We start from the raw sequence: 12727 nt of genomic DNA, 5'->3' as shown, positions 1-12727 counted from the left end.
CAAATTTATGGGTCGGCCACAAGCCATTATCATCAGTCACACTTATTTTGCAAAAATTAAGATCTGAGGCAAGCAGTGCCATGACCTTAAAGCTTTGTACCCTGATCTTGGGCATGACATGTCATAATATGGTGGTCACCTCCACCAAATGATTTTAATATCCCATCATGAATGACAAAGTTATTGACCGGACACAAAAGCAGGAGGGAAGGATGGTTGTGACAACGCTCATGATTCTTATAAAGCCACGTCGGTAATAACAAAAGTAAACATACCATGCATAATATCCTTTTCCACAAAAAATCAAACCATTATTGGATGGAATTTCAGATAATTGAAAAACAAAATCATATTTTAACTCCTCAAACTTTCATGCATAACGATTACGTTATTCATCATTGTAAAAAGAAAAAGAAATTGTTCACATTGACAATGAACTAACGTACAAGGACCTAAAGTTGTCACTTTACATTACATTTATAAAAAAGGCATTGTCTGTTTTCAGTGAAATGTACCTGGCTTGCATTAATTTTATAAAGGTATCTTTCCCGCGCATTTCGGTGCTAATAATATTGAATGATTAACTATGCCGTATGTACACCAGGGGTCAGCCTGACAACCATCGGATCCATGGATCTTAAAGTTGTCATCCATGGGCTCCTTAGGTAATCAGGTTGGTGCATGAGATTTAAAATGTAAACAGTTTGGCATATCTCAGTGAAGTTATTATGGAATGTGTTTGCACAATATTTACACATAATTGAGCACAACATGTATGTATGTTGTGGTCCAGAGGTCTTCATGCATGTGGTGCCGGGTCTTGTGCTGACATTATGTTGTCACCTACTGCAAATTTCTCGTCCTTTTAACCAGCACAGTCATGTTTAAAAATATACTTTGATTTACAGCAATTTAAAACTCGATGCTGCTAATATTTCCAAAGCAGGTTCAACTAATGATTGATTGAATCTTTTTTAAATGTAACCTATTGTCATCACTCTGTACCATAAGTCATCACAGAATATATTTACAATTAAAAGGGAAAACAATTGAACTAGAATAATGTAAGATGATATAAAAAATGTAACACAAAAAAATGCATATTTTTGCATGCAAATGGCTTTTGCCCACACAAGTTATGAACAGGGCTTACTTGTTCCCGAGTTTAGGTTCAGTGAAAGAACCAGTTACTAGCTCAACTAATTATTTTGTCATCTACTCCAGTTTAAGAAATTACAATTGTAATTGAATCATGAAGAATGGTTGAGCTAAGCTTTCAATTGTCAGTGGTTTAAATGACCTCAAAGCTTTTATTAGAAGGAAAACAAGACTGTAAAAACTGATGACTTTAGGACCTAGACAACTTTAAGACCTAGGCGTCCTTAACCCCTAGACAACTGAAGGACCTAGATGACTTTATGACCTAGACAACTTAAGTACTTAGATAACTTTAGGACCTAGATGAATTTTGGATCTAGAAGTCTTCAGGATCTAGATGACTCTAAGACCTAGACAACTTTAGGACCTAGACGTCTTTAACCCCTAGACCTAGATGACTTTATGACCTAGACAACTGACCTGGATGAATTTAGGATCTAGAAGTCTTCAGGATCTAGATGACTCTAAGACCTAGACAACTTTAGGACCTAGATGAATTTAGGATCTAGAAGTCTTTAGGATCTAGATGACTCTAAGACCTAGACAACTTTAGGACCTAGATGAATTTAGGATCAATATGAATTTAGGAGCTGGAAAACATTAGTACCAAGACATCTTTAGGACCTAGATAACTTTAGTAAGAGACATCTTTAGGACCTAGATGACTTTAGGACCTAGAGGACATAAAAAACTAGACAACTTTAGGTCCTCGTAACATTACATGTTTATTCAAGTAAAACAAAAAAAATATTTCTATTTGTCCATCCTTATTCAACTGCCTTGGCAATTGTTAAGTTCATTGTCAAATTTCACATTATCAATCAAGACTGATTATTGAACTCTGGAATCAAGACATCAGTGGTATAAAACATTACAACTTCAACCTTTCTATTCTATATGAAAAGTAAGACTGTTAATTTGTATACTGTTACAGCATATTAAAATGCATACCGGGTATATTGATAGTTACATATATAACGGTGTTCTATCATACTCCAAAGCCAAATTATAAAGTGCTGTTTTACTTTTTTGTCATTTTAATACTATTTCTCTGTTAGAAATAAGACTAAATGATATATATCTTTGTACTATTCTATACAATAACAATACTAGTATAATAAATAATTGTATTGTGCCCAACATACACTATGAAAAATTATTGAACCCACAACCCAAGTTTTTAAAATTATACACAAGAGTTTCAAGAAGAGTGTATTATTTCAATCACGAGGGTGTTGGATGAAGCAACTGTTTTGTATCATGTTGTAAAGGATAACACTCAATAACTGGTGAGCCTATCCGAACAATAGTTATAGCATGGTTAAGCTCCGCCTTCTTGTTACCATTCTGATATGGGATTTAATGTATGGACAAAAACAAAAATAACACTCTCCAACATGGTACATGTATATATGCATTTTGTTGAACAATAGCCATTGTCCTTTTACTTTAAATAAATTTAATTGCAATATGATGTTAACAAAACAATTTAGTCAATAACAAATATCATAATACATGACTTTGTGTACATAGAATTAAAATACAACATTTCTTTTGTTCATGCTGTTTTATTCAACGGTATTATATGAAGAGCTGTTATGAATCCCCTTTGCTGTCCATTAGCTGGGTCAAAACCAGTACAAGTGTTACCCTAATATCTTTGCTGGAACAATTAAGAAACTTCTCACAACGAAACAAAGCCAATGTTCCTTAACTCCATAATAAGTTTTATTACGTAGGTTATGGAGTATGGAGACTTTTCACCCCAAAAGTAAATTGTTTGCTTTACTAAACGCTGATTTAAAAGTTCAGTAAAGCAAACATAAACAATAACTATTGCTCGGTGTCCATTTTGAGAGCTCAAGAACAATGACTGGAGCCTAAGCCCCTACTGGAGGACTGCCTTTTGGTCAAGATGGACATGTAACCCTAACAACTAGATATTTTTTTTATTGTGCATTAACTTTAAATATTGTACAAAATCTGTATGGAGCTATTTCTAAGTTGACTGTTAGTGCTTATACTGTAATGTATGGGCAACTTGAGCACAATATTCATGCTGGTACTTACTGAAGTCTCCTGAAAAATCATTCACCAAGAAATATTAATATTTCCTTAATAATTATCAATATCTTTATTTATACATCTTCCTTTGTGTTTTGTTGCTTCTCCTTGTTGTCGAGAAAAAAATAAACCCCTGCAAACTAGTCCCTTCATTATGAAACACTACACACTCCGTTTTAGTTCCTCTAAAAAAATATGTATGTAAGGCAAACATATAACATTATAATATATTTTCTAGATTTCTTACCTGGTATTGTATTGAAGGCGCACAAGACAGGTTGATACAAAAAATATTTATTTTTATTAAATTGCATTATCATGTTTAACTCATTCATCTTTAACGATAAAAACAACAAAAAAACCCATATGATTTAGGTAAATGTAAAACAATATTAGCCTTTATCAATGTTTTTTTTTTATTAATTAACAAGACACAAACGGCCAAGATATCGTTACTATTCTTTTATCTGTACCTAAAACATATACATTTTTGTTTTGATCATTAAATTTAAACGTTAACACAGAATGCATTAATCAAATTAAAATGTGCTTTTTTGCATAACCTATATTTAGCCCTATTAAATGCATCAAAATGCTTGTTAATTTGGTAGAAATTGAGATTTATTTTACGGATATTTTAATAATACAAGACCAGTGCCAGCTGCAATCAACACTTGTGATCGTTCATCAAGGGGCATAACTCACCAATTGTTAAGGCCATGGTTATGGGATATGCAACATACTTTAGCATTTTGTTACTTATAATATGTGTACTTCATTTATGTGAATATCTTGAATGGTATTGGTAGTTATGACCATGGTAAACATTTCTAATCAGAACCGAAACCAAGGTTACGACAATACCTTTTTCTTTTCTGAAGCTAACAAAACAAAACTTTACATTTCGAATCTTTTAGTTATTTACAAACCATTGCTACTATCTATATATATCTTCATACCTGGTTATGTTGCATGACCATAGCCGAAACACAAAGGTCCGCCCCACTCTTGTCTGCGGGGGCTTGCAACTTGGCAATCATCCATTCAATCGCTGCCTGCTTGGTGTTCACAGCAAACTCCAGCACCTCCAAAGGCTCAAATCCAGCACCACCTGCTGTCGTCGTTGTTGTTGCAGAACCGACTTCCTCCATTGTGATAATTGTTTCAAAGCTATCGGCTATGTTGGTTTATTTATTGTGGATATCAGAACTGAAATTCAAAAAGTGTAAAACTTAAGAATATAACAGTCTTTATAAATTATATTTAAAAGTGCATTAAGCCTGAATTTCCATATCTTTATGCTAGCTAAAAATGATACTCGCCAAACTCTATATAATTCATAGGAATATTGAATTTTTCTACTAGCCCCAAAACACACTTAATGGTTTTTACCTTTGAGCATGTATGCTAAAACCATATTCCATTTTTGCAACAAATTTAAAGCATTTATACAAAGGTAACACTTATTGAAGCAATTTGTGAATGTCAAAAACAGAATCTAGTATACACTGACAAAGTTTAGGAATGTCAATATTTTTATATCCTTTATTGAAAATCATGGTTGCAAACACGACCCATGATAAATAGTACTAGATTAGTATACAAGTAACACTGCATACATAATATTAAGCAATATTTTAACTGTCATTTATCTGTTGCTGAATAAAGCTTAAATCACATTTACAATCATATTATACTTATAGATGGATTTTAATAAAAACACTAACATAATTATCTTACATTTTCTTACATTTCTTTCTTTATTGATATTTTGCTTACTTGTTGTATTAATTTTCACTTATTTTTTTTGTTTAAACAATTACAACTGTGTTTTTTTTCCACAAAACCTTACTTTTCTTAAGTAACAAAACAAAACATGAAACATTTCCATCTTATGTGCAACATACACCAATATCAAATTTGGTGTATATATCACATTTTTTTTTTTTTATCAACATCAATATTTTAAAAAATATCTACAAAACCCTACCATAAAACTGCTTATTTCATACAGCATTAAATAAATGACAGTGCTATAAAATGTACATGCATAGTTTGCAACTATTTATCATATTTACAACTGTGACAGTTTAGAATGTGTTTCATGAAAATACCTGAAGAAAATGATGAATAAAACACTGCGTTAGACATTCCAATATAAATTTCACTGAATGAATATATACTTGTGTAAGCCCGCTTGCTATGATATAGATTTTCTCTGGTATACATCTGAACCATCACTAATATACCAACTTTATAGTAAATCTGTCGACATCATATTTTTATTGCGAATGTCTTCTCGTATACAAACGTTTAGTTTAGTGTTTATATGGTGTTAAAAAAACCAATTCATACCTTCACTTTGATTCTAATCAAAAAATCAAATGTTGCAATTATAGAGGTATATACATGTACACATCATCATTAACTATTTAGCATAAAATAGTATAGATAATTGATATAGCTAGTGGTAAAAATAATGTGAAAAATAAAAATAAAATTCAGTTTACTATATAAGCCTCAAAAGATATTTATTATCAAGGACTAAAAATTGGGCAGTTTTTAGCTAGAAATACACAAATATCAACTGTGTATTTATTAGTCATCCATCTCATCATACAGTAGCTTTCCACTGTAACTGACATTAAAATCCTGCCTACCCTTTCCTTAAATGGTTTAGTCCAGATGTGCAATACACAGGTGATGTGTCCTATATATGGGTCATATCATAAATATGCAATGAACAGGTAAGTCCATTACATAATAGGTTATAATGACATTGTTTAATGTGAAAGTCTACTAACACATAAATAGAACATATCTATTGAATGGTTTGTCAGTACATTAGCATAAACTGTTTTTACTAAATAGCCAAAAGGCATAAACATTAGCCACTGAATATTGGATAAATATTTATATAAATGTGACCCACATAGAGGGAAAATACCTGACTTAACCTTAACTAAATATGGCGGCTACTATCACTTACAAGGTTGCGATCTACCTTGTCAATAGAGCTATTTAGCGTACATGACTTTTTATCGGTGTTTACAATGTGCAACCATTTGGATTAAAAACTATTTAAATAATTTTTTCAAAGACATGGGAATTCTAAAAACCAGGTATTTTGCATTCTCTTGTAAATTGAAAGCGGGGTAAAAGCGTCTGTCACATTGTTTTGATTTTGATAAGATAAATATTTTGATGTAACATAATGTAACTTGAATAACTTAGGTATGTGCTTTTGGTATATCAAATTGCTGACAATTGACATGTCCTTATTCGTGTTATGTAATTGGATAAAAAATAACTTAAAACAAAAAATAACAACAAATAGAGAGTCCCTATTGTTTTAGGGTATTTTTCATTAAGGTAACTTGAATGGACAACATTTAAATTCATGTTTTGTCATGAGGTAAATACCCCTGTATGGTATATCAGTATCATAACAGAAAAACCAGAGGAAACCAGTTTAAATAGCATATCATTTTACCCACTGTTTTTTTAAAGTATCTGAAAGGGTAATCTAAGACTTTCTTAACCACTAGGTCACACACAGACAGAAAGACGGAATTTTCCCAGTCAGGAAGGCCACCCAATTTGGCAAAATGGTGGAAAAACACTAGACAGACAGATACACAGACAAACAGAAATATAAAACATTACAGACAAGACAAGAAAGACATCCATACAAGACAAGACAAGACAAGACAAGAAAGACATCCATACAAGACAAGACAAGAAAGACATCCATACAAGACAAGACAAGAAAGACATCCATACAAGACAAGACAAGAAAGACATCCATACAAGACAAGAAAGACATCCATACCAGACAAGACAAGAAAGACATCCATACAAGACAAGACAAGAAAGACATCCATACAAGACAAGACAAGAAAGACATCCATACAAGACAAGACAAGAAAGACATCCATACAAGACAAGACAAGAAAGACATCCATACAAGACAAGAAAGACATCCATACAAGACAAGAAAGACATCCATACCAGACAAGACAAGAAAGACATCCATACAAGACAAGACAAGAAAGACATCCATACAAGACAAGACAAGAAAGACATCCATACAAGACAAGACAAGAAAGACATCCATACAAGACAAGACAAGAAAGACATCCATACAAGACAAGACAAGAAAGACATACAAGACAAGACAAGAAAGACATCCATACAAGACAAAATCGTAGACAAGACATACATACAAGACATGACACATAGACAAGTCAAAACATGCATACAAACTAGACAGAAAGACAAGACAAACATGTACACAAGACAAGACAGATATACAAGACATACATAGAAGAAAAGACAGATATACAAGACATACAATACAAGCTTCATGTAAAGACATACATACAGACAAGACAGGCACTTTATATACATACATTGTATATTGCACCTTTAATGTTGAATTAATTCGTTATTGTTATGGAAATTTCAAATTCAATTCAGGCTTTTAGAAAGACCATCTGCTTGAACATGTTTTTTTACAAGTCAATTATTTAAGCAAGAAGGCTTTTTACATGCAATATTAATGAGAATTCGATGTACATCGGTGTTAAATCATCTGTTTCCACAGTGCAGAACATGGCAGTACTCCAAAAAGGATGGGGTTTTTGTCCTTATTTACATATCTACATTGTATGCCTGTGCATACATTTTAAATAAGACATAGCTATTGGACATATAGGTTAAGTAGCTAGAAATATTAGTATCGTCCTCTGCATGATTTGAATGTTTTATTGAATGCTTGGTGTTGTCATCATACGCCCAAAATATATTCTCATATCAAATGCATCTTGGAAACAACACAATAATAATTGTCTGCTCATTTATTTCCAGGCTGACAATGATAACCAGCATCGCCTTTGTGCTTCTATTGCTCCAATTTGCCCATGGGTCCATTTCATGTCCCCTGGGGTGCAGCTGCAAAGGATTCAAGGTCAACTGCTCCCTTGTCATAAACCTTTACCCCCTTGGACAGACCCTGCCCCCGGAAACCGCTACCCTGGAGATACTTCGCAGCCCATTTGAGGATGTCATGGAATTTGATTTTGCCACGACGCCAGCAGTACAATTAAGCACGCTTTTGATTAATTTTGGAAACCTTACAGAAATTCATGACAATGCTTTTTCGACACTTGGTGAATTGATGACACTTGATCTCAGCCACAATAAAATAGAAAGAGTTGGTCGAGACGCGTTCATGAATCTGAAAATGTTACGCAGACTGGACTTATCTTACAATAAGATACAGCATTTAGCCAGTGCCAACATCTTGAAGCCCCTGATTGAAGTAGTTGAGGTGGATTTTAAAAACAACCAACTTGTGGATTTTCCAAGTGGATTTTTCTCATCGCAATCCCATCTGCAGGAATTAAATATTGGCTACAATGAATTTGTGAACCTGAAGGGATCTTCATTCCAAGGTGTCCCAAACTTGAAGAAATTCCGAACGCCTTCATGTAATATCCAAACACTGGAAAACGATTTATTTAAGTCATTACGCAGCATTGAAGAATTTGATCTATCATACAACCAGCTTAGATTTCTACCACTGAAAGGTGAACTGTCACAACTTATTAACTTGAGAAACCTGAATATTCGGGGGAACAGTTTAGTATCACTTTCAGACAATCAGTTTGAAGGGCTCAATATCAATAAGTTAGACCTATCCAACAATGCAATTAGCAGTGTCACCAACAACACGTTCATGCATATGGAAGGATTAAACTACTTAGATATTTCCAACAACAATCTCAAATCGCTGCCATCATTTTTTCTTCAACCAATCGCAAATAGCCTAACAAGACTTAAAATGAACAGCAATCAACAGTTGACAAGTTTACCACCAACTTTATTCGATGGACTTAACAAATTAGTAGAGTTGAATTTATCCTCGTGTGGGTTACTTGAACTCAACTATCGACATTTTGAATATCTTACTAGTATACAACATGTTGATTTATCAGCCAATCAGCTAACTTTCTTGCCGGATAGTTTCTTCGCAGCGACCAGTAAAATATCCATGCAGTTTGTACGACTGGATCATAATCAGTGGTATTGTAACTGTCGAATAAACACATTTCGAGAATGGTTAAATGATAAGCAAACCTCATCTATACTGTTTTGCCAAGATAAAGATAAAATTTCCTTTCGTAAAGACTGTCTAATGCCAATGTGTTCAACGCCGTCTAGGCTTGTGGGTTCCCAAATTGATAAGTTGACAGAAGATGTTTTAGACAACTGTGAAAATACCGGAAAAAATTCAGCATCAGGCAATGCAGGGGTGATCGTGGGTGTGGTAGTCGGTATTATTGTAGTTTTTATGATTTTAGTTGTTGTTATCATATTGTGCCTTTATAAACGTCACAGGCAAGGTAAACATATACCCTGTGCTACAAAAGAAGAAGACAACCAGGAATTGAGAGGTCTTAAAAAGCCAAGCAATATTGTTCGCAATCCTGAAAAGCCGTTGAATAGACCCAAGAAACCAAAGAAAAGGAAGGAAAACAAATATTTTAAAGAAAAGAAAGAAAAAAGAAGCATAGATCCAGAAATAGGGTCATTAAATGAATCGGACAAAGATTACATAGTCAGAAATTATTTTAGATCAATGACACCTGACGTGGATGAGGTGTCTGAAGGCACTCAGTCAATGACTCGGAAAAGTTCCGTGGAGAGTCTTTCACAGTCTGGTTACGGCTATGGCTCAAGACATGGGTCACAAGATTCAAGTCAATACAGCCTTAATGCGGGCTGCAAGTTTGAGTCTGCTGTTTAGCGTTCTAGTCTAGATATTTACTAATGGAGACACTTGGCCATATGATATCGAACAAAAAATTCATTTACACACAAATTGTCCTAAAGCTGAATAAAGGAATATTTTGATAGATACATCAAAGACGAATTTTCTATCATTTCAAGAGGAATGTAATAAATGCAATTATTACCTACCTTGATTACTGATATATGAGTTCATCAAAGTCAGTCATATTTTAAGCATGGTGCTTTATATATTGGCAAGTGTAAAATGTCAAAATGACTGTCAGGGGTGTAGCCAGGCTTTACTGAATGTTACACACAAATGTGGGAGGGTATAGGAGGGGCATATCCCTGTAACTGTCAGGGGTTCAGGGGGGGCAGCTCCCCAGGGATAAAATGGAAAATGGAACTAACATGTTAAGCACTGATGTGTATTTGGAGGGATTTAAAGGTTTGAGGCTGCCGACTGTAGTTACCAAGTGATTTTTAGGCTCTGTAAGCTATCTAGCACAGAAAAACAATGCTTTCTATAGCTGATCTTCTCTTTATTCTTATGTCAAAACATAGCTTAGCCCTCGACTTTGATGCTATATTTAGCCATTTTTTATTCATTTTTCAAATTAATGTAACACATGTGCGTAAGTGCGTAAGGCTGGCTACGCCCCTGAAAGTGGTTAACCTTATAAATGGAAAAACATGTTGTAAGTGATTTGACAGAATATATTAATATTTTAACATAACAGTATAAGCTTTAAAAATTCAATGTGAAAATACATTTATGAGCACACAAAACTGCCAGATGCCAGAGTGTCTCTTTCATTCATTGATCATATTATCAATAAGCATATTAATGTGCTTATTCAAAAGGTGAGAGTTAATGTAGTTGCTCAATGTACAATTGTAACCTACCAATTTTCTTGACAAACAGTTTGTTTGCTATAATTGTTTTTGCATTTTTAACAAGCATGATCTATTACAAATATTCAGGGCTGCAGCTATTTTTGAATAGTGATATTATCACTTACATGTATATGCCATCATGCACAAATGTATTGATGAAATGAACTTTTAATAATTTTGTAACAATTTGTAAATATAAAAGCTTTGCACATTTATGTATTTGCTTTAAATGTTAGGTTTTAATAACATTTTTTATAGATATTGATAATGATTGATCAAATGCATTACCTAGTGCCTATATCCTATAACATACATGCAAAATCTCTTGGTGCAATACATGTATATTTTCCAGTGTGCCATAAGGTATGACCCACCTAATAGATGCCAAAGATATGAGAATGCATGAGAGATGTCGGGGCTGTCTGTCTGTTATTGCAGAAATTAGTCTTTTGAATGAACAAGCCTGAATCCATAAACTACTGCTTGGCATTACATTTTTGAACAAGCGCTGCTGTATAAAACAAAGAATTTGAGGAAAGAATTTCAGCAAGCGCCAAAAGCATTTTACCAGTGCAGGGCTGGGGGCTTGTGCTAATATCGACCACTGCAGTTGTGGGGAATAGTACCAAGCCCTTCTAAAGACAAAATGTCACTGTGAAAAGGAATTTTAATTCACCAAAATATTAGTTATTCAACAATCATGAAATCACTTTAATGTATTGCTGTATCATAGTAGAGAATCACAATCATATAAAGCTTAAGTATTGAGTGATGGCACATTGCAGAAAAAATGCCTTTTATACTACTAAAGGCAGAAAGTCACTAAAAAGACAGCCCTTAGGATATGAACATTAAAATTATTTTTATGTTTAAGTTACAATGATTCTAACTAAACATTTTAAATCTTTAAATGAGACATTAGCAAATTGAACTGGTGTATGAGGTGGGTCAGCACCTTAAAAAGCAGTTAAAATAAATACATGTTCTTGTAAATGGAGCAAATGTTTGTGATCTTACTTCAGAATGCATTTTGGCATTCACTATATGTTATTCTTTATAATTATGATTTGAAAATTCAACAATATAAAAAAGATGTATATATTCAGTTGTTAAATTATGATTTTTTGTATATTTTCCTTGTTGTAAAACATATCATTTTAAAATGGCACAATCAATATATACATAACATACACTTATATGTAACAATAGCTTAGTACTTGCAACTGATTTATACGAATAGAAATATTTATATAACTTCATGTCAAGATATGCACTGAACAGTTTGTACTATTATATAAAATAAAATTTGACAGTGTGCCACTCTTTTTTGTTCTTTAGATGATGAACATCAAGAATAATGATTCAATTAATTTATCATTTGAGTAGGGGCCTGTAAAGGACTTCAAGTAGGTAGCAGTGGCCCTAAAAAAATGATTCATCCCCTAGGCCCCTTCTATTTATCCTTTAAATAGATTGAGGAGAAATGGTTTACAGTTAAATGGTGTTCTTTTATTGAGTCTTATTAAGGGACTACAGGGCTTTTTCTATAGTACCCACGGGTCCGACTATCGGACCCATTCCCAAAGCAAATATAAGATATCTTTCCCAATCTTCAGAAAAAATCCCAATCCAAAAAAAAATTTTTTTTTTTTTTTTTTAGAAATTCTTTTAACCTGTACTGGTTCATTTTCAGCATCATAAAAAATTATGTTATGTGAAGTTTTTTTGGGAATTGGACTCAGAAATCATTGATTTTCATCACTTTCAGAGATCTGAAATATTATCTGTCATGATTTATTGCAATAGATATTTA

At 33.2% G+C, this 12727-nt stretch overlaps 2 protein-coding genes across 5 annotated transcripts in view; one reads left to right on the top strand and one right to left on the bottom strand.

Annotated features, from left to right (window-relative positions):
• LOC128242812 (anoctamin-10-like) overlaps positions 1 to 12727 on the bottom strand; it is a 38921-nt gene that overhangs the window by 22578 nt on the left and 3616 nt on the right. For 2 of the 4 annotated variants that reach the window (XM_052960154.1, XM_052960151.1), the window contains exon 2: positions 4182 to 4431. In XM_052960154.1, coding sequence (XP_052816114.1) covers positions 4182 to 4373 — 192 coding nt within the window. In that variant the 5' untranslated portion in view covers positions 4374 to 4431. Of the gene's footprint in view, positions 1 to 4181; positions 4432 to 5336; positions 5466 to 5577; positions 5597 to 12727 lie in introns of those variants that run through there. The other 2 variants (XM_052960153.1, XM_052960152.1) reach the window with 2 other exon arrangements.
• On the top strand, positions 6011 to 11869 carry LOC128242811 (platelet glycoprotein V-like). The gene is made up of 2 exons (XM_052960149.1): positions 6011 to 6344; positions 8092 to 11869. Exons 1-2 carry the CDS (start codon positions 6253 to 6255, stop codon positions 10031 to 10033), a joined length of 2034 nt encoding a protein of 677 aa, XP_052816109.1. The 5' UTR covers positions 6011 to 6252; the 3' UTR covers positions 10034 to 11869.

Source organism: Mya arenaria, chromosome 8, assembly GCF_026914265.1.
Source record: "Mya arenaria isolate MELC-2E11 chromosome 8, ASM2691426v1".
NCBI lineage: Eukaryota > Metazoa > Mollusca > Bivalvia > Myida > Myidae > Mya > Mya arenaria.
The sequence above is the reverse complement of the archived record's forward strand: the minus strand, read 5'-3'. Positions and strand labels throughout refer to the sequence as shown.